We start from the raw sequence: 25,678 nt of genomic DNA, 5'->3' as shown, positions 1-25,678 counted from the left end.
TTTGCAGGAACATTCACCAGGCTGAATGTGACATACTTAGAAACATACTTAGTGAGACCAGCAGAAGTCTCCCATTTTGGTTCGCTTGCTTGCTTGCTCTTTCCCTGCACGTGATTGCTTTTTTCAGCCCTGACAGTATGAACACTTTAAAACGCTGTGTGGCTTTTTACTTTAGAAGCTGATTATATAATATATACACATACATACAGTCTGTAAGAACACAAGTGAATAAGTATTTATCTTTTTTCATTGAGTTATATGCTAACAACATAAAGAAACAAAATCTACGCAGCCAATATGTTCCAAAGATGGAGAACACGATAAAATGCTTGTCTCCAGCATTGCTAAGGTATAAGCACCAGAGTTTACCTTTCGGCTGAAGTAATAAACACTCAGTGCTTCCCAAATCTTGATTTGCTCAAAAGTTTTTTTGTTTAGGTTCTGCCCCCGCCTTATATAGCCACAGAAGCCTAGGATCAGACCGGTGATCCATCTATTCCACTGCGCTGTCTCTGACAATAGCCAAAACCAGAGGCTAAATTTTGTATAACCTTAGCATGTCTCCTCTTGTTCCATTTAATTTCTGATGCAGGGGTCCGAACAAAACTACTGGCCTTCAGTGAACCTCCCTGACCATTATTCCAGCTTTTATACATTGATTCATCAGGGCTCAGTCATTCATCTCCTAGCAGTTCACCTTGTCATATGTATGTTATAAAATCATTTGATAATATTTGTACAATAAAATAAAATAAAAAATTAAAATTAAAATAAAATAAAAGCAGCAAGGAAATGAGGAGGAAAAAGGGCCTGACTGTGTCTGACTCTAAATGGGTGCCACAAGGGGAGAAGTCAGCACATGGAGCTCTTGCCAGCACCACCCACCTTACACTTCAGGGTAAAGGCAGCCACAGCTCTGATCCATGTGCTCCAATCTTGGGTGATCCCTGGGAAGGATCTGGTAGCTGTGGTGAGTCAACATGAGTCAGCAATGCAATGCTGTTGCAAAAAACAAATGCAATTTTAAGTTGCATTAATAGAGGCATAGCATGAAAGTCATGAGAGGTGATAGTATCACTCTACTTTACTCTGTTGAGGCCTCAGCTGGGTACGGTGTCCAATTATGAGCAAAGGCTGAAGCAATGTTTAGTTTAGTTGTATGTTTAGTTTGGAAAAGAGGAGATTGAAGGGGGACATGACAGTGGTCTTCAAATACTTGAAAGGCTGCCATAAAAAAGATGGAGAAAAGTGGTTCTCTCTTGCCACAGAAGGCAATAGGTTCAAACTACGACATAGCAGATTTAGATTAAATCTCAGGAAAAGCTTCCTAACTGTAAGAACAGACTGCATAGGGAGGCGGTAAAAGCTCCTTCGCCAGAGGTTTTCAAAAGGAGGCTGGATGCCCATCTGTTTTGGATAGTTTAGACACAACAAATCGTGCATCTTGGCAGGGGGTTAGACTAGATGACCCTTGCGCTCCCTTCTAACCCTATGATTTTGTGGTCCGCAGCCTCCACCATAGGCTGCCGAGTCCCACCCACAGGAGTGAATGCTACACTGGAAGTTCTTTGGTCTGAAGGTGACAGGAAATTTTGGCCCTCCGGTAGCTTTTTAAAGAGAAGAATAATCGGGCCTTGTGTGTTAAGAGGGGTCATGAAAACAATTTGTGTTTAAATCAAATCTTTGTTTTGAGCCCAATTTGGCTACAACCAATGAGGGCATGTACATTTCTGATTACAGTAGGGCTATGTGACTCGTCCTTGAATAAGGATGAAATGAAGGTATTTGTAATAATCCTGCCTATACTAGGGGAAAGAGACTTCAGTGCATAATGATGTTCTCAGTCATTTTGAGAAAGATACAAATATCTACTCATCAGGTGTAAAATTTTCAAAGGTGCCCAAGTGACTAGGAGCCTAAATCCCATTGAAAGCCTATTGGACTTAAATCTCTCAAGTTGACTTTCAGCGGCTTCTAAATCATGAGGCACCCTTGAAAATTTTACCTCTCTAATCCAGTCCCTGGAGCCTTAATCCCACCTGTCCTCCAAGAAGAGAACTTTTTTAGGTGTTTTTGTTTGTTGGAAAAGAAATTCAGTGAAATTCACTACACTGTACAGGAAGTCTCCTGGGAATTCTGAGGATTCAGGGCTATATGTTTTAACATTCTGTATAGTGAATATTTTTATACCTTCGTAATTTAAAAAAAAAAGAAGTTTAATGACCCCTCTCCTACAAACCCCAGGCTGCTGCAGCTCAGATATAAGAAAGTGAGGACAGACAATGCCAGGTGCAGCCAGCACACTCCTGCAGCCACACAACATCATGTCATTTTTATAAACATTATTCAAATTAGCTTCAGCACTCGTAATTCTGTTGTTTCCTTTATTGCTGTTGTAAAGCAAATGGTTCTTTTACACAAATGTTTTCTCCCACCTATTAATCCAGTTATAGATTATGGCACTCCTTTAAATTTAGGGATGTAAAGCCTCTTAAATATTTAGAAGTTTAAGACTGATATGGGAAGAAATTTCCTTTGATTTGCTTTATTAATATCCTGAGGGTCAATTTGTTATAGATTTGGAATATATTATTGCTACGCTGTTCTTTGACAAAGAGAGAAGAAAATGATGGTATTGTATTTGAGCTACAGCATCAAATATCTCCCTTTGAATTAGAGTTGGATGGACAATGCATCTTTCCTGTAAAAGATTGCAACTCCCCTCCACCCCCCAATTATCTTTGAAATTTTTCCACAGATTTTTTTGGCTTTTCAGCATAAACCCAAAAATCTAAAGACAAAAAGTGAAAAATTTTCCAGCAACATTTTTTGTTTTGTCACATTTTTTGGTGAAAAAATTTCAGCCAGCTCTACTTCAAAAGTGCTGGCAACAAAAGAGCTATGTTAGAAGTTCATGCCAATAAACTTCCTTATAACATTTAGCTCAAAAAACCCCCAGATATATTGCTTCCAGCAGCATTTTGCAAAGAGTGCATTTATAACAAATACATGTATCAGTGGAGGAATGAAACTCCACATACATCGCAAACAGCCTGATGAAGCTTTGAAGAACGAGTGAACCATAAGAAACTTTGACATTGGCTATTAGCTCCCTTAAATTCAGCATAGCAGAGACTTAGCAGTTATGACCCAATTTCACATCTACAGAGACAAGGTGGGTGAGGTAATATCTTTTATTGGACCAATATTTATTGGTGAGAGAGACAAGCTTTCAAGCTTACACAGCTTGTCTCTGTCACCAATGGAAGTTGGTCCAATAATATATATTACCTCACCCACCTTGTATCCTGGGACTGACATGGCTACAATAACACTGCATATTTTACATCTACAGCATTTTATAATCAATGTCATTTTCTCTACCTTAAAAATTATTTTAGTGCTTATTAGCCAAATCATGAGAGATGTCAAGCATCTGTAATTCTCATTGATATAAAATGGCAGAGGTTCAGAAGATTTCAGGATTTGCTCCTATGGAAGATGCTAAACTGATGAAAACTGAAGTCCCGTGTTTCCAGAGTAGAGATAGCTGAGACAATAGCAAAGCTAGCTTCCCCACATGTATCCTGCAAAGTTCAACCATGTCCTGGAAAGACTTTAGGATTTAGATGGTTGTTCAGTTTTCTTTGCCAATTCAGTTCTAGATTGGTGAACCCTTTTCAGCTAGCACAGGTCACGGCGATTTTTTGTGCTACTGGCGCCCCTCCGTTAGATACGGAATTAAAAATAACTTTTTATTTTAGTTGGCCATTAACCAGCCACTTTAACGTTCCAACATTTGTACTGTATTGTGGCAAGTTCACACCATCTCGTATTATATGGTGTGGTTGAATAGCTTGAGCCAAGTGTAAAGTCATTAGCAGGCACTTGTGTTTAAGAAAAGGTTTTGTGTGTTGCTAACACTCCAGGTTTATGACCAATGAGTTTTAAAAAATGGAGATATAAGATTGAAACATACACTTTTTTTAAATCATCACCAAAAAAATGTGACTGCATGGGCAATTCTGGTACTTGTGTGCAAATGGCTAGTTAGCTGCTACACAGCTACATGTATCCATATACATTTAACTGATTTGGGTGCACAAATGCAATAATTGCACAGAGAATAGTATGCACTGTTGTACTATTTTGCATTTAAAAAACCCTCACTCGTCATCTTTTTTAACAAAAAGATGAATTTATAGTGTTATATTTACAAAAAGCAAAATGTAAGGCTGTTATTGTCATGTATTTAGAAAATGAACTGAATGCTCCAAACAACTTTGTTTAAATTTGAAAAATATTTACTCTAGAAATATCTTGTATTACCCTTTTTGTCTCTCTGAACATACAGTAAAATTGTGTATAACAGCGGACAATTGTACAACTACAGGCTGTAAGGAAATTTGGCGAGAGAAACTCTTCAGGATGGTGTATTTATTTCTCTGTTTCTGAAAGGTAGCCGTTAAAATTCACAGGTGCTGGCTGTCCAGATGTTTGTTGCATTTGACCATTGTAATTTGCAGTAGAATATACTGTGTTGCTACAATATCTGTAAAGAGGAAAGCTATTATAGTCTATATTCTATATATGGGCTCCAGCATTGATAGTAAGCATATTTCCTACTCAGATTAGCTTTTTTCCCCTTATGTGCTTAGGGCAACAAAAGTTCAAATTGAAATTTAGATCTAGTAGAGTGTATTTACAGGTCAGCGATGACTTATAATAAATTTGTTCCAAGAATGAGACAAAGGAAAAAAACCTTGAATTTTGAACAAGGAGTTTCCCTTTCTCTTTGTCATTTCTAGGGAGCAAGCATACCACTGGTGTCAGAGCTTGGCATTGACAATATCCATTTTGATGACTTTTCACTCGATGTGGATGCCATGATTACTGCAGCCCTCCGGATGTTCATGGAGCTTGGAATGGTTCAGAAATTTAAAATTGACTATGAGGTAACCATCTGCTCTGTAGAGATATCTGCCACTTTGTCTTGGCAGTGCTATGCCCATTTGTACACATTTAGTAGCCCTGATACAATTTGTACTTTTCATTTCAGACACTGTGTAGGTGGCTTTTGACAGTGAGGAAGAATTATCGAATGGTTCTGTATCACAACTGGAGGCATGCTTTCAATGTGTGCCAGTTAATGTTTGCAATGTTAACTGTAAGTATTCCACGAAAGGGACAGCCCTCATAAGAGCTTTTATCATCACAGTGTCTTATGTGGCTAAACATCTTTTCCAGTGTTTATTTTTTAGTTATTATATTCATTTATGTTATAGCAATGTACAATAAATAAGGGAGCACAATTTTGGCACCCGTTTTATAGAGTTTTAGCAACAGTGATATCACAGGCACATTAAAATGACTAATAATTAACAGATGACAATCTTGGAGTAGGGAGCTTATTAGAGATTTTGATCTTACCATGTCTTCCTTTTTTGAAATCTTTGATTTTGCATTTATTTCTGCATGTGAACATGGAGGTCATAAAAACCTGAGTGTGTAGAATCCTATCAGCAGGGTTATTTGGTGCGATGATACTTATTCAGCTACTTTCCCTAGCTTCATCTAAATAGATATAGGAGATATTGCCTTATAAACCATTTAAAAATGGGTTTCCTTAGAGAGGATCCGAATAGGTCCTGCAGCCTCCGCATATTGTTTTCTGCTGTTCATCAAAGATATCCATCAAAGGGTCTAACCTTCTCTCTGCATATAAAGTACTCTTATTGATGCCAATAGTCCACAACCATTTTGGCTTGGGGGCTGCTCAGGCCCCCCTCCCTAGGCAGATAGAGGGTCCGCCATGGCTTCCCACAGCTGCCCGCCGGTAAGAACCGGGCAGGCAGCTGTGGGAAGCCGCAGCAGACCCATTACCTGCCCTGGGTGGGGGGCCCAAGCAGCCCACGAGGCCAACATGGAGCCCAGCCAGGGAGCTATGGGGAGCCATAGCGGACTCTCCACCGGCCCATGGTGGGGGGAGCGGGGGGGGCTGAGAGCAGCCCCCAGCCGTGTGCCCAACCCCTAGGCTCCCCGCCCGGCCGAGGGCAGGTGGAGGGTCCGCGACTCTGCACAGGCTCCCCACACGGCTCTCTCTGACTGGTGTCTGGCAGGGGGATGTCTCGGAGCCTCAGCCCGGCCCCCAGTGTACAGCCCTGCAAATCCACAGATATCTGCGAATATCCGCAGATAATTTTTGTGGATCGTGGATCGGATGCGGATACACATTTGTGTATCTGCGCAGGGCTCTAGAGAGAAGGATTGTAGCTATAGTTATTTTTCTGTATTGCTCTCCTTTTAAACTACAGATGGCCTAAAGTCAAAATTGCAAATCCAAATCCCTTCATTTCAGGAGAATACAGTTTGAATTCCTGGATCCAAACTTGCTCTTAAGATTTGTGGTTAGAACCAAAACTGGAAGGGGCTTACTTTCTGGTTGAGATGCATCTGAAACCTTGGTAAGAACAGCTGTTTGAAAGATTTCAGGCCTTGATAATGGAAAGTTTTGAGAACAGATGCAAGATCCCTACTGTTCAAGGCAATAGAAACTGATCCACCATGAGATTTGCACTGTTTTGAGCTAAAATGTAACAGGTGGTGGGATTTAACTCCCAAAACTGAACATGAACCCTGATTCAGCCTCAAACTGCAGTGTAAATCTAATCTGGATCCAAACACAGCCTCATTGGTTTATCTCGAGCCTTAAGAGAAGGTCCTGCAGTATAGTGTTTGTGCAAACATTTCCTCATATGTAGTCTGAAAGACGACTATGAAAAGTTGTTCATGTTTAAACCTTTTAACCCTTTAAGTGCCTTGGGGTATAAAGGGTGAATAGCTTTAAAGATTTGCCTTAGGAACATGGCATGACTCATATTATAAGCTATACCAATAGCTAGAAAGTTGTCCTAATAACTAGTTTCATTCATCATTTTCCAAAGGTTTGCCTGTCCGTAGCATACATCTATCCAAACCAACAAACATGTGAGATGCTGCACATGTCTTGGCAAAACAACCTGTGTTCACTCCATGAATATTTGCATTTGAAATTGTATATCTTCACATTTACAAACCCGTTCTGGGGCAAAATTGTTGTTGTTTGTGGCAACAAACACATCTCTCTGCAGAAAAAAGTGATAAATGTCTGTCTTCTGGGCAAAACTGATTTTTCCACAGTGAATGACAATTTTACTGCTTCTTTTCTTATCAAAAATATAAAGAAACTGAAATTTTTTAAGTTTTCTCCCCACAAAATTGTGAACTTTTTTTTCTAGTTCTGCTGTTTTTCAATTTGTTTTTTAACAAAGCCATAATTTTGGAAGCAATACTCAAATATTATTAAGCAGATAATACAATAACTGGGGTGACAGATTTCAGAGGAACAGCCGTGTTAGTCTGTATTCGCAAAAAGAAAAGGAGTACTTGTGGCACCTTAGAGACTAACCAATTTATTTGAGCATGAGCTTTCGTGAGCTACAGCTCACTTCATCAGATGTTTACCGTGGAAACTGCAGCAGACTTTATATACACACAGAGAATATGAAACAATACCTCCTCCCACCCCACTGTCCTGCTGGTAATAGCTTATCTAAAGTGATCAACAGGTGGGCCATTTCCAGCACAAATCCAGGTTTTCTCACCCTCCACCCCCCCACACAAATTCACTCTCCTGCTGGTGCTAGCCCATCCAAAGTGACAACTCTTTACATAATCAAGTCGGACTATTTCCTGCATAGATCCAGGTTTTCTCACATCCCCCCCACCCCCATACACACACAAACTCACTCTCCTGCTGGTGATAGCTCATCTAAACTGACCACTCTCCAAGTTTAAATCCAAGTTAAACCAGAACATCTGGGGGGGGGGGTAGGAAAAAACAAGAGGAAACAGGCTACCTTGCATAATGACTTAGCCACTCCCAGTCTCTATTTAAGCCTAAATTAATAGTATCCAATTTGCAAATGAATTCCAATTCAGCAGTTTCTCGCTGGAGTCTGGATTTGAAGTTTTTTTGTTTTAAGATAGCGACCTTCATGTCTGTGATTGCGTGACCAGAGAGATTGAAGTGTTCTCCGACTGGTTTATGAATGTTATAATTCTTGACATCTGATTTGTGTCCATTTATTCTTTTACGTAGAGACTGTCCAGTTTGACCAATGTACATGGCAGAGGGGCATTGCTGGCACATGATGGCATATATCACATTGGTGGATGTGCAGGTGAACGAGCCTCTGATAGTGTGGCTGATGTTATTAGGCCCTGTGATGGTGTCCCCTGAATAGATATGTGGGCACAATTGGCAACGGGCTTTGTTGCAAGGATAAGTTCCTGGGTTAGTGGTTCTGTTGTGTGGTATGTGGTTGTTGGTGAGTATTTGCTTCAGGTTGCGGGGCTGTCTGTAGGCAAGGACTGGCCTGTCTCCCAAGACTTGTGAGAGTGTTGGGTCATCCTTTAGGATAGGTTGTAGATCCTTAATAATGCATTGGAGGGGTTTTAGTTGGGGGCTGAAGAAGTGAGCTGTAGCTCACGAAAGCTCATGCTCAAATAAATTGGTTAGTCTCTAAGGTGCCACAAGTACTCCTTTTCTTTTTGGGGTGATAGAGTGACTTGCTTTAACCAACTGGATTCAGATTAATCACTGAAAAATGAAACCCAAAGTGTCTTCGTTGGATACCCACAAATTCATGCATCTAAAAGCCCAGGCCACTGTTGAAAATGCTGGCCTGTTTACTTTCCCAGGGTCATAACAGGAAGCCTGTCACTGACATAGACAGAAAGAGAACCTAAGAGTTCTGAATCACTGCCCTGTGGCTTAGCTACAGCAGCATTCATCCCTTCGAATCAAGGGCCATGCATAGAAGTTTAATCTGTATTTTTTCTACTTGAATTTTTTTTTTTATAGCAAATGTGAGCTACCATAAATTGATGGTGGGCTACCATAAGTTTCTTTATATAGCTATGCCATACGCTGATTTAGTCACTTTTGTGTTAATGAGATCTCTGTTGGACAATATTAAAACGCTTACATCTCTTCAAGACACTGTACGAGTCTATAAATCAGTTGGGAGTTGACAGGCTCCCTCCATCCAAATATTTGCAGAAGAATAAGTAAAAGAACTGGATGGAACGTGTCACATACTGAGATGAGAGAATTCTAAGTGGTGAAATCTGACATGAAATTCATGGTATGTAAAAGTAGATTAGTAAGGCACCAGACAGAAACCTGCAAATCCAAGAATTAAACTGATTCATTGCATTTTGTTGACAATAATATATATAAAAAAATCAAACCACACAAGTTTCATGGTACATTCCAACACATCTCCATTTTGGAGAATCCTGGGCTTATTTGTGGAAATTAGCAAGCAAGGGCTTTGCTGGAAACCAGGCGCATCTCAAAGATTGTGTACTTGTTTTCTAAAGGGAGAGGGAGGGCATGTGAGCATTACCGCTTTTCAAGACTCCTACCACCTGCCAGTCTATAAAACACCATTTGCATCAACGATGTTGCGACTGGCAGTGTTGTCAGAGGAGGCTGCATAACTTGTCCTGTAAATGGATTAGACTGGGCCTGATCCAGTGCCCACTGAAGTCTTTCCATTGACTTCAGTGGACATTGGATCAGGTCCTTAGCACTTTACATGTTCATACACATGCTGCACAAATATGATCTAAAATGGATCCCCACAACTCTCCTTTGAGATAGGTAAGTATTAATATCCCTGTTACACAGATGTGCAAAGTGAGGCAGAAAAATAAAGAGAGAGTCACTAATACAGCCAGAATTAGAACTCCGTCTCCTGGCTCACAGCCATGTATCAGACCACCAAACAACACAGCATTCCATAAGAGAGAGCTGTTTCAGTACTCACCATGAGAGGAAGTAAATAGAGAGGTTCAGTGGGGAGAAAGGCCTATGGAAGACAGAGAATGGCAGTCACTCTTAGTATTCTTATAGCTGGAAATAAGTTGTTCAGATAAATAGAATTAAAATGGTTTCCACAGGCAAATGTACAAGAGCACTTTTCTGTATCTGAAATGTTGTGGCATTAGACACAGTGTATGAACCTTATGCTAAACTTCACAGCCAAGTTGATAATATGCAGGGAAGCAGTAGTTTTTCAAATTTCATTTTTCATGGTGAGAAAGGACAACAAGATGCCAGACAAGCCACTGATACATGCCTGAGAAGTAAAACCAAAGCCAGGGCTAACTGCTTTATCATTTGAAATTGGACTGAATTAAATTCTGTGTATTTCTAGCAAATGCTACCAGTTTTTGTGCCCCTTTTCTCAGCAAGTGCCACAAATGTCATATAAACTGTCCTCTGAGTGGTGCTCTAATGCCAAGTTTCCGATATGCTGCTTTTTTGTGTGGGGAAAAAAATATTCCACTCTATCAGGTAGCTTCTTTTCTTCTAGAGATGATTAAATGGGCACGAGGAGAGGGTGGGTGGGTGGCGAATATAGATCTTGCTTTCTTTAAAGACTTGACATCAGGTCTCAGAATCCTCTCAAACATTGTCTAAGAAAAATATATGAACCCAACCCATCTAAATTTTTCAAACCATGCTCATCATGGTCAATCAGAAAAATGCAAAAATGACTGTGCAAACTGCTAAGCAAGTGGTGCAGTGGGATTGTGTTTACAGTGAGTTTGTGCCAACTTTGATGTTGATTTCACTGAGAACAGGACTGGGTGCCTCAATTTGGCTAGGGAGGAAGGTTAGTCTTGTGTATAAGGTACCAGACTGGGATGAGTTTCTGGTTCTGGCAGAGGCTCTCTGTGTAACCATAGGCAAGTCACTTAATTTCTCTGTGCCTCTGTTTCCCCATTTCTAAAATGGGAAAAATAATTCCCTACCTCTCAAGGATGCTGAGAGGATAAATTCATGATTATATGCAAGGTGCTGAGGTACTATACAAGCAGATGTATAGGAGAGCTTTAAAAATATTTTATACTTAAAAAACTAGTATGTTGTCTTCCAAAAAACTTTCAGGGTTGTCTGTGCCAATATGCCAGAAACATTGTTGATTGAAGCATAAATGTTTTAACTAAATTTAAAAAAAAACCCACTAATATCAGTACCTATCAGGCCAAAGTCAATGTAGCTAATTTTCTATATTACAAAAAGGGTCAAAAGGAAGATCATGCCAGACTTAGAAGACAGTGACTTCGAAATGATCTTGAAGGCTTGCTTGACTTTTAAAGATACTTATATTTTCAAAAATAAGGTCAGATTCAAAGGGACAAAGGTCAGACAATACTTTAGTAGTATGTCAATTATGATTAGTTTCTGTTATCCTTTTTCTCAAGACTAAGCGTAGTTTTCCTCTTGAAATCAGTATTCATGCATTGAATGGTTGTCTCATTAACTTGCTCTTTAGCTGTGGTAATTTTTAGATAATTATGTTGCCCGCTGTCCATCACAGTTTTATTATATACACACCTTCATATAACTGTATCTGAGCTGACCAGAAGAAATTGTATTATTTCCCCTCTGCCTTAAAGCTTACATAGCACCTTATGGAATCTTAGAATTTTACAAAACTCACTGGTAGCAGAGTGAAAAAGCACATGCGTGTGCACACACACATAAATAAAATTTATGCTGGTGCTTCCAGCGGCCCTGAACTAGGGAAATGCTGTTCAACACTAATGACAAAATACCACAGCACACACATTTAGAACACACTGCTGTCTGTTTGTTTAAATGCAGATGTGATGCGGATTTAAAATCCATCTTTATGATGTCAGCAATCTGATTTTCTGACATAGGCTGAACAGTTTATTATTAATTCAAACTGGGGACAATAAGGAGGGTTTAACAGACTGCAGATTGTGCACATCATATTTCAATGGGATTTGGGCACCTAACTCTTAGGTGCCTTTGAAAATCCAAGCCTGAATTGTTTATAGAGGTCCTACCTTTAGTCTGAAGTTGTTCCTAATTATGAACTGGTATTCGAACAGAATCCATAAAAATTACATGTTAAATATCCAAAGGCACTTCCAAGTAAATTCGTAGTTCTAGATTTCTGTTGCAAAAGGTTCTCTAATGTCTTTTGCCCCCACTGCTTCCAGAACTTTACTCCTCTGATGGTTAGAAACCTTCATCTAATTTCAAGTCTAAACTTCCTGATGGCCAGTTTATATCCATTTGTTCTTGTGTCCACATTGGTACTGAGCTTAAATAATTCTTCTCCCTCCATGGTATTTATCCCTCTGATATATTTATAGAGAGCAATCATATCTCCTCTCAGCCTTCTTTTGGTTAGGCTAAACAAGCCAAGCTCTTTGAGCCTCCTTTCATAAGACAGGTTTTCCATTCCTCAGATCATCCTAGTAGCTCTTCTCTGTACCTGTTCCAGTTTGAATTCATCCTTCTTAAACATGGGAGACCAGAACTGTACACAATATTCCAGATAAGGTCTCACCAGTGCCTTGTATAACGATACTAACACCTCCTTATCTCTATTGGAAATACTTTGCCTGATGCATCCCAAGACCATATACCTCCCTTACTCTTCTCAGGAAGCTGGAGTACCTTGGTTGACTGAAGAGCGCTCTGCCGTCGATTTAGCAGGTTTTCACTAGACCCGCTAAATTGACGCCGGCTGCATTGCAGCAGCATTGATCTCCCCATAGTGAAGACCAGCCCTTAGACTCCTCACTATCTCCTGGGACTTTTTTCTACCTTAGTCTTTCTTCAAGCCGTTTTCCACAGTTTCTCGCACGGCTTACTGCACACTTACCTCTCCATGCCCTTCCTTCACTCTCTAGCAACTCGAGAGGTAGTGCAGAGTTCTGGGCCCCTCTCCCCTGGCAGCCGCTTTCTGACCTGGGCTTCATCCCTTTATGCCAGCGGTTCGGCAACCTGACACACGCGGCCCATCAGGGTAATCCACGGCGGGCTGCAAGACAGTGTTTACATTGACTGTCCGCAGGCATGGCTGCCTGCAGCTCCTAGTGGCCGTGGTTCGCCGTTCCCAGCCAGTGAGAGGTGTGAGAAGCATGGCCACACTTTATGCGCACCATCCAGCTCCTTCCCCCACTTAGCTCCATCTTCATTCAGGCCAGGCCCAGGTGCAATCAGGTGCCTTAGCTTGCTACTTCCAGTTAGCCAGTGCGGGGTGCATACCAGTCATACCACACTGTTGTATTTCTAACTCATGAATACTCCCACTGACATCAGTGAGACTACTCATGCATATGGCATGAGAACAGGTCACAGGATCAGGCCCTAACTTTGTAACCTTCATCGGACACACCCTTCATCACTATTTATTTTAAAAAGTAAAAAGGAAAGCAACAGATAATTAAAGTCGCATCCAGTGTGCTAATAACAAAAACACATAAAAGTGGGGCAAGGCGTAATGCAATTCATTTCCTCACATGAAAGAATGACCTCCATAACTCACTTTAAGCTCTGCCACTCATGAGTTATGGGTCATTCCTGTTCTGGTGAAAATAAATTCTATTACACCATCATCCATAGCTATGTATTTTTCCTCTCTACACGTAAATTTAAAAAGTGGGGGAGACTCTCTGTCTTCCTGCATTATGTGCAAAGCAGACATCCTCCTACCATAATACTGTTTTTAAATTAAATGTTTTTATTAAGTGAAATATCCTATTTATGTATTCCATGACAAGATTTTTGATTAAATAAAAAGTTGAATTTATTCTTGAGCTATTGCTACTATTAGTAAATTGCTAAATCTGTACTCCTGCATTTATGATGCAGGCTGAATCCTTGAATTCAATCAAACCTTGTGTTAAGCCGAGGACCATTTATTATGACATCAGTTTTCCATTATAAAACTCCAATTTTCAGTGGTTTATAACTCAGCCATGGACATTTTCTTTGGACTGAAACTTGGCACACCGTATTGCCAGGTCACTAGCTATTTTATTTATACTTTTTTTAAAGGGACCTTTGTTATTCTTTGTTGTAGGAGAGCAATCTTAAAAAAAGACAGTATTTTTCAGATGCTTCCTCTGCTCTTGTAACTATGTTATTGAAACTGACATTTTAAAGGCGATTTATCTACAATTCAGGAGCAACCATTTAATAATAGTCAAGTTATTCTATTCTTATGGATGCTTCATGTTTAGAATCTTTTTTGGGGTTTAGACCAGCCTTTTTGAAATGTAGACAGAGTCCAATCCTGCAGGGTGCAGAGCACCCACTGGAAGGTTCTGGGCATCTGCAACTCCCACTGAAATGGATGGGAGTTGAAAGCACTTAGTACCCTGAAGGATAAGACTCTTCATGTGACATTGGCACAGCAGGGCAAGAAAGCTGATGGCTTCTTAAATCACATAACACTGATATGATATTTAGGCTTTACGGTCTATAGAGTCAATACTCTGCAAAGTAAAGTTCTCAACAGGTCTTACTACAATGTGCTAGTGTCTAAACATAGATATACATAAGAACATAAGAATGGCCCTACTGGGTCAGGCCAAAGGTCCATCTAGCCCAGTATCCTGTCTTCCAGCAGTGGCCAGTGCCAGGTGCCCCAGAGGGAATGAACAGAACAGGTAATCATCAAGTGATCCATCCCCTGTCGCTCATTCCCAGCTCCTGGCAAACAGAGGCTAGGGATACCATTCCTGCCCATCTGGGCTAATAGCCATCGATGGACCTATCCTCCATGAATTTAGCTGTTCTTTTTTGAACCCTGTTATGGTCTTGGCCTTCACAACATCCTCTGGCAAGGAGTTCCACAGGTTGACTGTGCATTGTGTGAAGAAATACTTCCTTTTATTTGTTTAAACCTGCTGCCTATTAATTTCATTTGGTGACCCCAAGTTCTTGTGTTATGAGAAGTAGTAAACAACACTTCCTTATCTACTTTCTCTCTACACCAGTCATGATTTTATAGACCTCAATCGTATCTCCCCTTAGTCATCTCTTTTCCAAGCTGAAAAGTCCCAGTCTTATCAATCTCTCCTCATACAGAAGCCGTTCCATATCCCTAATCATTTTTGTTGCTGTTTTCTGAACCTTTTCCAATATTTCTTTTTTGAGATGGGGCAACCACATCTGCACACAGTATTCAAGATGACAGGTTTCAGAGTAACAGCCGTGTTAGTCTGTATTCGCAAAAAGAAAAGGAGTACTTGTGGCACCTTAGAGACTAACCAATTTATTTGAGCATAAGCTTTCGTGAGCTACAGCTCACTTCATCGGATGTGGGTATACCATGGATTTATACAAAGCAACATGAAAGTTTCTGTCCTATTATCTATCCCTTTCTTAATTATTCCTAGCAGTCTGTTTGCTTTTTTGACTGCCACTGCACATTGAGTGGATGTTTTCAGATAACTATCCACAATGACTCCAAGATCTCTTTCTTGAGTGGGAACAGCTAATTTAGACCCCATCATTTTATATGTATAGTTGGGATTATGCTTTCCAATGAGCATTACTTTGCATTTATCAACATTAATTCAGCACATGGGTGAAGGTGTTTAGGGGCACTAGAGACCCAAATGGCACTGAAATGTTATGTGTGGGGAAACTGAACTCTCTTGGGCTCCTTTGAATCCTCTCAGAGACATGGGTTGACTTCCCTTATTGTAGCTGTGAAGCAGATGCTATCGCATAGCCACCTTTTCCCTCCACACTACCTCTTACTGCACTTTCCGTTGGCTTTGCGCCTCTCCTCACTTAGCAGCACTGAAACCCACTCAGACACATTTTGTCACTCATGCATTATCTCTTATGATGGGATGAGCTATACCTTCCCTTGCCTCTTCTCTTTCCAGTCGATCCCAGTTCATATGCATATTTCCTTTGTGGCTCTGACTCCCCACACTGCTTGCAGATATTCTTCAGCCACCATTAGTCTCCCCCTGCGTGGTCAGTATGTGAATTTTTCTTACTTCACTGGTTTGAGAGGAAAGCATGCCAAGCTGACTTGCTGCTCCCCTCGTTACTAGCTGCCACTGAACTAGTCAAAATTTGCTATTTCTGTTGTGTGATTGGTCATTTCAGTCACATACTATTTTTTGTTTGTTCTTCAATTGGCTGATTCTCGTGCTCATGGATCTTTCAAGATCTGTGTATGAAATTTTCCAGTACAAATGCCCCTACATATAAATACCACCCTCCCACCTCCTGTGGATAAAGGATATTTTGAACAGGTTTAAAAAAATAAAAATGTTTTAAAGTAAGATATTAAAGTGTCTTTTAAAGAACATGTACCATTTTTAACTACCATTGCTTAAAAACAGTCTGCCTCTTTCTTGAATTTCCCAAATATACAGGTTATCTGGCTATGGAAAAAACCCATCCCGCCTACTCTCACTAGTGCAGTATTTTATGCTGTACAGTGTGGCATGCTAAAATACGCAAGTGTTCTGTTTAACATGTCAAGAGCAGAAGTCAAAAGTGACTAAAACATGTTATTTAATAAAAGATGTTGGGCAAGAGAACTGGCAGTATCTGTATTGGATGCAGGAGGAGTAAACATGAGAGTACATGTGACACCATGGAAGAGTGTGGGCGTGACCGTGGTCTGCTAGAGCACATTCAAAGCTGTTGTGACTAATTTTACGAAGTGCAAGGGGTGGTGTAACTTGAGTATGTCTGTTTAAAAACATGATCCAATGCCCGTTGAAATCAATAGGAGTCTTTTCATTGACTTCAGCAGGATTTGAATCAGGTCGAAAGGGAGCATAAGGAACAGCAAAATTGATTCATGGCAGGTGGCAGAAAGCACATGCAGCTTCTGCATTGTAACACCACCATGAAGGTATTTTTTCCCAAAGACAAATGAGAAAAGTAGAAAAGATGTTTTCTGAATAGCATCCATGAACATCTTTGTTATAATATTAAAGGTGCACGTAAGATATTTGCAGACACAAACCATTTCAGTTTTGCCTTCACAGAAGGCCTCCCCTTGGTATTTTTGCTGGTATCACTGGGGTGTAGACAACATAGCATTTAGATTGCAATTCATACCTTACTTGATATATTGATGTAACAGAGCGCTCCACCTGTCATGAAAATATAGGTTTCTCCTAGAGTGGCACAACCAACCAGTGGAATCAAGTGTGTAACTTACAAGGGTCTCATATGGCCTGTACTGCCTCACACCACTGATTCTGATCTAGCCATTTATGTTTAGTTACTCCAGAGCATCATCAGAGATTAAGTAATGGTTACATATTTCTGTCTGATGAAAAGCTGTGCACTTTGCCCTCTTGCTTTCTTGGTTTGTGTTTTGTTTCCTGTTCCTCCATTAAAACTTCTTTCCATCATTTACACACTTTGCTGCCATATTTACCAATTATTCCATAAATGTAGTCCTCTAAGTCAAATACCATATAAAATAAATAAAAAGTATCCCTTACTTTTCAACAATTGTAAGCAGTTGATTTAATTCCTTCATTAAATGAGCCACCCTAGTTTGTCAGAGATTTCTGTTCTTGAATAAACAAAGCCTCCGTAAGTGTTTCCTTATAATAACCAAAATCACCTTGAGTTTTTGAGGTTCTGTGCTCTAGGGCTATTGAAATCCGAACTGAACACAGAATTCTAGATAAGCTCTACCTGGTGTTTTGATTTGTACTCTGTCCCTTTGCTGATGCATCCCAGTATCCTGCTTGCCTTTATTACTGCAGTGGTACACTGAGTCGATGGCTCCAAGGATTTTTTTTTTATAGTAACCAATAAATCCTTATCCTGGGTCAGTACACTTGGTCTAAAACATACTCTATATTTTGTTATTCCTCCTCACACCCCTTGTCTTTTTTTAAATAGTTGCCTGTATTAAACTGCATTTTCCATTTACTGACCCTGTCAACTAAAAGCTCAAAATCTCTCTGAATCTGGTTGTCTTGTTCCTCCTTAGTGGACACAACTCTGCTTTTAGCCTTATTAGCAAACTTTTGTATTTTACATACCATATTCTCAATAAAATTATTTGTATAATGCATCTTCCTGACAAAGGGACCGAATGGCTAGGCAGCAGTTCTGCGGAAAAGGACCTAGGGGTGACAGTGGACGAGAAGCTGGATATGAGTCAGCAGTATGCCCTTGTTGCCAAGAAGGCCAATGGCATTTTGGGATGTATAAGTAGGGGCATAGCGAGCAGATCGAGGGACGTGATCGTTCCCGTCTATTCGACATTGGTGAGGCCTCATCTGGAGTACTGTGTCCAGTTTTGGGCCCCACACTTCAAGAAGGATGTGGATAAATTGGAGAGAGTCCAGCGAAGGGCAACAAAAATGATTAGGGGTCTGGAACACATGAGTTATGAGGAGAGGCTGAGGGAGCTGGGATTGTTTAGTCTGCAGAAGAGAAGAATGAGGGGGGATTTGTTAGCTGCTTTCAACTACCTGAAAGGGGGTTCCAAAGAGGATGGCTCTAGACTGTTCTCAATGGTAGCAGATGACAGAACGAGGAGTAATGGTCTCAAGTTGCAGTGGGGGAGGTTTAGATTGGATATTAGGAAAAACTTTTTCACTAAGAGGGTGGTGAAACACTGGAATGCGTTACCTAGGGAGGTGGTAGAATCTCCTTCCTTAGAGGTTTTTAAGGTCAGGCTTGACAAAGCCCTGGCTGGGATGATTTAACTGGGAATTGGTCCTGCTTCGAGCAGGGGGTTGGACTAGATGACCTTCTGGGGTCCCTTCCAACCCTGATATTCTATGATTCTATGATTCTAAGGTCAACTGATGAAATCAATATCTGGTCTTCTCCGTTGCTAACCTCTTTTGATTGGAGAAATTCGCAGTGAGAATTGCTTATTTCCCTTCTCTGAGATACTCCGCTATCCATCAAACTATTTTGCATTCTATGGAGCTGATTATGCAGAAGTGCTGAGCATCTGTCGCTCCCATGGACTTCAGTTAAATTTCTTGGTGCTCAGCATTGCTGAAAGTCAGGCCCCATATCATGACTTCCTAGCTTAGCCTGTCATTTTTGGCATCAATATTACCTTGTGCTTTTTCAAAATCTGAGGACCAAATTATTCCTCTTAGGGACACAGGCTCTGAGGGAATGGGGTAGTACAGAATGCAACGAGGTGTCTCAAGACATTATGCTGGCGCAGGGCAGAAGCAGGCATAATATCTCCAAGAGTGCTGTTTGGGAGCAAATTCATCAGTGAGTTCTGCTGTATCTTTAGAAAAAGGATATCATGCAGTCCTTCTAGCGTAGCTCTTCAAAGCACAGTGGTCTGCCAATGGCACACCCAACAACGCAGGCATACCCTTGGGGAAATTTTGCAAGATCAGCGATGCTAGTTCCTCCTCTGCTGGTCTCAGGCTGCTCAGGCAGACAAACTACTGTATTGCTACCTCCCTGCAGGGGAATTCTAGTGTCAGGAGGGGTTTCCTGCATCACCTCCTCTTCTCTTCACACCAGCACATTTGGGACAGGACCTAACTGGGGCCAATGGTGCATTATAACTGATGAATCTAAGCATTGTCCCAGACACTCAGAGTTCAAATCCAACCCAAGGCAGAAATCTGAAGTTTAAAAAAAACAAAAACAAACAAACAAAACCCAGCACATGTGAGCTAAGGTGGCCATGATTTTGTCTTAAGTACATTCTGTATTTCTCATATCTACCATATCAGTTTTATCGCTGAAGAATTCCTGTGCTTTATTTAAGAAAAATCTCCTCTCAAACTCATGCAGGGTATTTCTAATAGAATTATGCTATTCAAGGTGTTTCCACCTAAAATCATGGAACGTTGTTTCTAATCTCCTTTGTTGCAGTGAACAAAACAGTCTCTGACTGCTTTAGTATTTGCATAGCTGATATTTAGCTTCTCTCTTTTAAGCCTCCTTTGATTTAGCTTGTAAGTTGTCTCCAACAATGTACAACTAATACAGCACCTCAGGATCTAAGAAGTCTCTGTCTACTTAACAGTAATTTTAAAATGAAACAGATTTTGTTTTATGTTTTTCACATATGTAATTTCAGCTTCTCATCTTAGTATGTAAGGAGTGTTTTTATTTTCAGCTCTTTTCCCACTGCACCTTCTGGGTACTGGGGAAGAGAGTATTAAAAATGTGACAGAGATAATAATAGATCACTACATGGACATTATCTATTCCACCAACCATCTAGCATACAGCAGTGAACATAATATGACAATAAAGCATTTATCTTGTCCTTATTTAAAGGATGGTGGTTTCAAAACAGAGATGACTGTTACTCGATGGACTAACATTATCTATCCTTCCTACTTCTGATAGTTATTTTTTCTGTTCTCAGACAGCAGGATTTCAGGAGATTCTGACTGAAATTGAAATTTTAGCGTTGATTGTGGGATGTTTATGTCACGACCTTGACCACAGGGGAACCAACAATGCCTTCCAAGCCAAGTAAGTTTTCTAATTCTTATTACTTTAATTTGTTTCCCTTCCATATCAGAGCAAAAGGTGACAGGGTATAAAGAATGAAGCATTAATTTCAGGGCTTCTAGGCGAAGGCCAAGTATTCCTGTGCTTACATGTAATGAGGGACTATCCATCTTTATAATTCCCTATTCTTTTTGGTAATTGCTGACTTGCCCTTTGTGTCATGCTGTTGATTTGGGTTGCCCCTTGTGAACTAACACCTAATATAGAAATGTGATGCCAAACATTGATGATCCCTCCACTCAAAGTATCTGCCAGCTAGAAACCTGCCGACACTGATCATGAGAAGCATTGCAAATGCCCCAATCTCTCTTTGGCTGGTATGTTGGAATCATTGTGAAACCTTTTCCAGTTATTTAATATATTTAAATAAAAGCAGGTAAAACTGAAGCCCTGTGTCCAAAAAGGGTGACATTCACTCCACCTGCATAAAGCCCAAGTTTTCAATCTTTGGCATGTGGAATGGTTGCCACCAACCTAAAACTATGGTGCGGGGATCTGTACAATCTGATGTGGCAGTCATTCCAGCCTAACTCTGCCACACCAGCTGTGCAGAGTACTGGGGCCACTGGTTCCATATAAACACAGGTATGTGGCTTCTCTTCTGGCCTAGCCCCAGTGAAACTATGGGGCTGGCTTGGAGACTTCCGGCATGGTAACAGAGTGTGAGAAGGCACCTCTGTTAGGCCAGCTGATTGATGGATACGCTGTAGAGCTTGTGTGTTAGACTTTCTATTCAGATTCTTATCTGTTAAGTGGAGTCTTGCACCTGCTGTACAGATCCCAGAGAATTTCACTCTAAAAGGAAATCTAGTTTAGGGGTCCAGGGCCTGATCCTGCAACCCTTACTTACACAGTTATGCTCTACTGCCTCAAGCAGTCCCCTCCTCCACGCGATTGCTGGTAGAGGCAGTTTAGTGTAGTGGGGGGGAGAGAGGGTTTATTCCCTTTCTTTTTACCTGTGGTGATAAGGAGGTTCTTTTGATCAAAGGGCATCTCTCCTTTCCCACCCGCACCCCTGCCATCCAGGTTTGGAAGGGGGCAGGAAATCTCCCATTACAACATCCCAGCTGAGCTCTGCAATGGAGCTGTCAGATAGATGTCTAATCCAGGACCTATATTGTTTCATTTTCTCACTGACAAAGGAAACATGACCATCTGCAGATAACCAAAATCCAAAAAGATCGGCATTTTGTAGTCCCTGGGCCGCAGCATGGTTTTTTGGCTCTGCCCTGGTGCTAGTCCTGTGGACCGAAGGGAGAGGTGGCCAACTCCACAGCTATTCGAAAGCCAGAGAGCTGTTGTGCTAACTTATTCCCCTCGACACATTTTTGTGCAAAAAGGAGCACGTGTGGCACAGTGTGTAGTGTACATTGACTGTTTTGTTTCTTAGGGCAAACTGCCTTATTACGCTCCACCCGGGTTAACGTTTCTGATGCACAGAGTTAGCATTTCCTTAAGCTGCTGTTTCCTCAGCTTCTGGTGCTGCTGTTCACTCTCAATGAAACAATGACATTGTCTGGATTGTCACTCGCCAAGGCAAGAAAAATCAATTGCAGTGCTCAAGAGACAGGACTACTGGTGCAAAAGTTACAAGTATCACCAGTTGCTTTATGCTGCTGGAGTCTTGATGAGAAGCAGAAAAAATGGAAAACTGTGTAAGACAAATGGGAAAATTTTGCTGATTGATGTTCATGTTCCTAATTCACAAAGATAAGACTTATGTAGGATTTAAATCCCTATAGACTCAGGCTCTGTTTAACCTAACCATGTCTCCATTGGAATGTAATGTTTCTCTTGTGACGTTTGAAATAGAGGATTTTAGCACTTGAATGCTGTCACTTCCAGTACAACTGACAACTGAGTACAAAGAGGATACTGTGTTTTTCTAATGCCATAAAGAAATTATTGAAGACATGACACACAGATAAAATATCCCTGAAAACAGAATCCGTACCTTTCATGACAGCAGCTATGATTTATTCTTCCAAAGCTTACTTATAAAGTTAAGCATCACATTTTCCTGTTTTATCTTACTGCTGAGTACCAGTGTTTTGTGTGATGAAAGATCAAGAGGTATATGTTGGAAGCAACATCAGAGTTCTCTGAAATTGCTCTGTTAGTACACCTCAGCACTGTTTTCTCTAGGGATGATGTTTCCCACTTATCCCCCTCTCTATTACAGCTGCCCCTGATGATTAAATATCCGTACGGTACAGCTTTGTAGTATATGCTCCTAGGAGACGCCTGCTATTCGTTTCTAGCATAATCTCTTATACTCATTTCTTTGGAAAGAAAACCCATCTTGTCGCTTTAGGCTGGGTCCCAGAAGTGAAATACTGGTGAACATTAATCTATTCTGACAGTCCAATCCCACTCCCCTCCACCTTCCAACAATTCTCAATTTCATAATTACATTTCATAGTTTTTCTTCCTTTAAAGTTTCATCTTAGAACTTTTAAACTGTACACTACATATTTTGCAACTAGCTTTTATAAAAAATAACCATGATTAGAAATATATTCTAAGAATGTTAGACTTTTATGGTTTCTGCTTCTGTTTTTACTTCCTCTCTTTCTTCTTAGTATTTTTAAAATCACTCTGGTGTTGCCCACTGCAGGGACAGCATTTTAACTACCCTTGAGGCCCTTTTACAGCAGAGTTTTGCAAATGCCTGCTATATACCATTGTTGTTATATGTATTAGGGACAGGCATGGTACAAAGGTAGAGGAAAAGGCAATCCCTGCCCCACTACATATATTACATGTCTGTGACTGTGTATATGAGAAACACCCCTGCAATATATGTAACATATATAAAACATCACCTAATTTGGAATGAAACTGGTCTTACTCTTGTTATTACAGACAGTGATAAGGCACCATCACAGGTGCTTTTGAAAAGGTCACCCAAAATTTCTGTATTGCTCAGGAGGAATCCTTAGCTGCTCAAAGCAGACTTAACAGGGTCCAGAACCTGCAGGTCTATAATTTTAATTGGGTGTAGCCATAAATTAGTATATTGAGCTATGGAATATCATCTCTGCATTTCCATACACTGTATTGGAGAGTGTTTGGGTGAAGACATCACTTCAAATGTGTTTGGTAAGAGGGCAGATGCTAATTGCTAATGTCCCTTGTTCTGTTTCAGGAGCGGATCAGCTTTGGCTCAACTTTATGGAACTTCTGCTACTTTGGAGCACCATCATTTTAATCATGCTGTCATGATTCTTCAAAGTGAGGTACCAGACTAGTTGGATTATTACTTTCACTGTAGGGTGGGGGGCTGTTTCACTCACAGGGAAACACACCCCATGCCCAAACTCCTTTAATGGCCCTTTCCTCCAGGCAGCATTTATTGACTACCACAAAGCTCTCACACAACACAATATAAAACAATTTAACTGCAACTGTTGACTGTTTTCCCCGGAGACTCTCCCTGCCTCATTCAGCCTGGGGAAAAGGACACACACTTCCCCTGTATCCCCCTTGGATCATTCATCTTCCTTATGTATACCCTTCTTAGCCATTTAAGAGCCAAGGAACTCTTAATCCTTTCCCAGTTAATGTGTTTACCTTGTCACACTCACCTTCTATTGTAAAAATAAAAAATGTAAAGCATCAAATTTGCTTTTGTTTCTGGGCAACCACAATATGTACAGTATCTTTGGAGTGTATAGTTTTGTATTTTCAGTAACTGTTGTTGGGTTTATTACATATACTGCAGTTACACCCAAAGTGTGCTGGAAGCTTCCACCTATGTAGGCAGGTATAGTCCCTGCCCCGAAGAGCTTACTTTGTAATTGTATGCATGATGTGACAAACTAGCAGTGTAACAATAAGTGGGGGAAATAGGCAGACACTGGTTACAAAAATAAATCATATAGTTACTAAGTTGTTCACTTGACTTTTTACAAAATACCTTCATCACTATATACAAAAGAAAAATACAAGCCATATCTTCAGAATGGGGGACTGTATCTTGAAAAGCAGGGACTCTGAAAATGATTTAGGGGTTATAATAGCCAAACATGAGCTCCCAGAGCAATGCTGGAGCAACAAGGCTAATCCAACCCGAGGATGTATAAACAGGGGAGGAATGAATAGGAATGGGAAGGTGATTTTACCTCTGTACATGGCACTGGTGGGACCAATACCAGAATACTGCTGACAGTTCTGGTGTCTACATTTTTTAAATGATGTTGAAAAAACTGGAGAGGGTGCAGAGAAGAGCCACAAAAATGAATTGAGGGCTGGAAAAAAATGCCTCATATTGAGAGACTTAGGCTTGTCTACACTTAAAATGCTGCAGCTGCGCCACTGTAGCACTTCAGCGAAGACGCTACCTACGCTGATGGGAAGGCATCTCCCAAGAGGCAGTAGCTATGTTGACGGTAGAAGCCCTCCTTTCAATGTAGCACTGTCTACACTGGGAGTTAGGGCAGCATAACTGACCAGCCCTGCACAACATAATTCTACCAAAATAAAGTTGCTAGAGTAGACCAAGCCTAAGAGTTCAGTCTGTTTAGTTTATCAAAAAGGAGATTGGGGGAGACTTGATAGGTGCCTTGACAAGGAAAAATACCAGGTACTAATGGGCTCTTTCACTTAGAGGAGAAAGGGATAACAAGAACCAATGGCTGGAAGCTAAAGCCAGACAAAAAGCAAATTAGAAACAAGCCACAGTTTTTTCCCCCCAAGGATGATTAATCATTGGAACATACTACTGAGGGAAGGGATGGATTCTCCATCTCTTGATATCTTCAGATCAAGACTGGGTGCCTTTCTGGAACAAAAGTTATTGGGCTCAGAACAGGAGGGCTTGTGTTATACAGGAGGTCAGATGAAATGATTTAATGATCCTTGCTGGCCTCAAAAAGATCACCAGAAATCTACGAAAAACTTCTTCCCTCCCTGGGCAAAGTGTTCCCTTACCCAATTTACTCCTTCTCTTTCATCATCCAAACATCATCTGTCCTGGCAACTCCACCCAATTCACCCAGCTATGATTTTAAGTCCTACATTCTGTGTGTTGTTACTTGTCTGGATAAAAAATTCACAGATGGGACCAAACACTCCAACTGTTTTTGCAAGTAGATGTATCTCCATTGAGGTCAGTGGAGTTATACAAATTTGCACCAAGTATCTGGACCTCTCATTCTAGTGGGCTGAAATTAGATTACACCGTATATGTTAGTGTTTAATATTCCAGTCTGTCTGTGTTTTCTAGAGGGAAATGTTACAGCATAGTGTATTATTTCTTTAGATTTGTATCAGCATGAACAA

The 25,678-nt window shown here is 40.6% G+C and overlaps 1 protein-coding gene across 2 annotated transcripts in view; it reads left to right on the top strand.

Annotated features, from left to right (window-relative positions):
- Positions 1–25,678, top strand: part of PDE11A (phosphodiesterase 11A) — a 224,288-nt gene that overhangs the window by 159,593 nt on the left and 39,017 nt on the right. For both annotated transcript variants that reach the window (XM_048868451.2, XM_075117976.1), the window contains exons 11-14: positions 4,809–4,955; positions 5,060–5,167; positions 20,247–20,356; positions 23,544–23,634. In XM_048868451.2, the coding sequence (XP_048724408.2) occupies positions 4,809–4,955; positions 5,060–5,167; positions 20,247–20,356; positions 23,544–23,634 (456 nt within the window). The remainder of the gene's footprint in view (positions 1–4,808; positions 4,956–5,059; positions 5,168–20,246; positions 20,357–23,543; positions 23,635–25,678) is intronic.

Source organism: Caretta caretta, chromosome 11 (assembly GCF_965140235.1).
Source record: "Caretta caretta isolate rCarCar2 chromosome 11, rCarCar1.hap1, whole genome shotgun sequence".
In the NCBI taxonomy this organism is placed as follows: domain Eukaryota; kingdom Metazoa; phylum Chordata; order Testudines; family Cheloniidae; genus Caretta; species Caretta caretta.
This window is presented reverse-complemented; position numbering and strand designations above follow the sequence as displayed.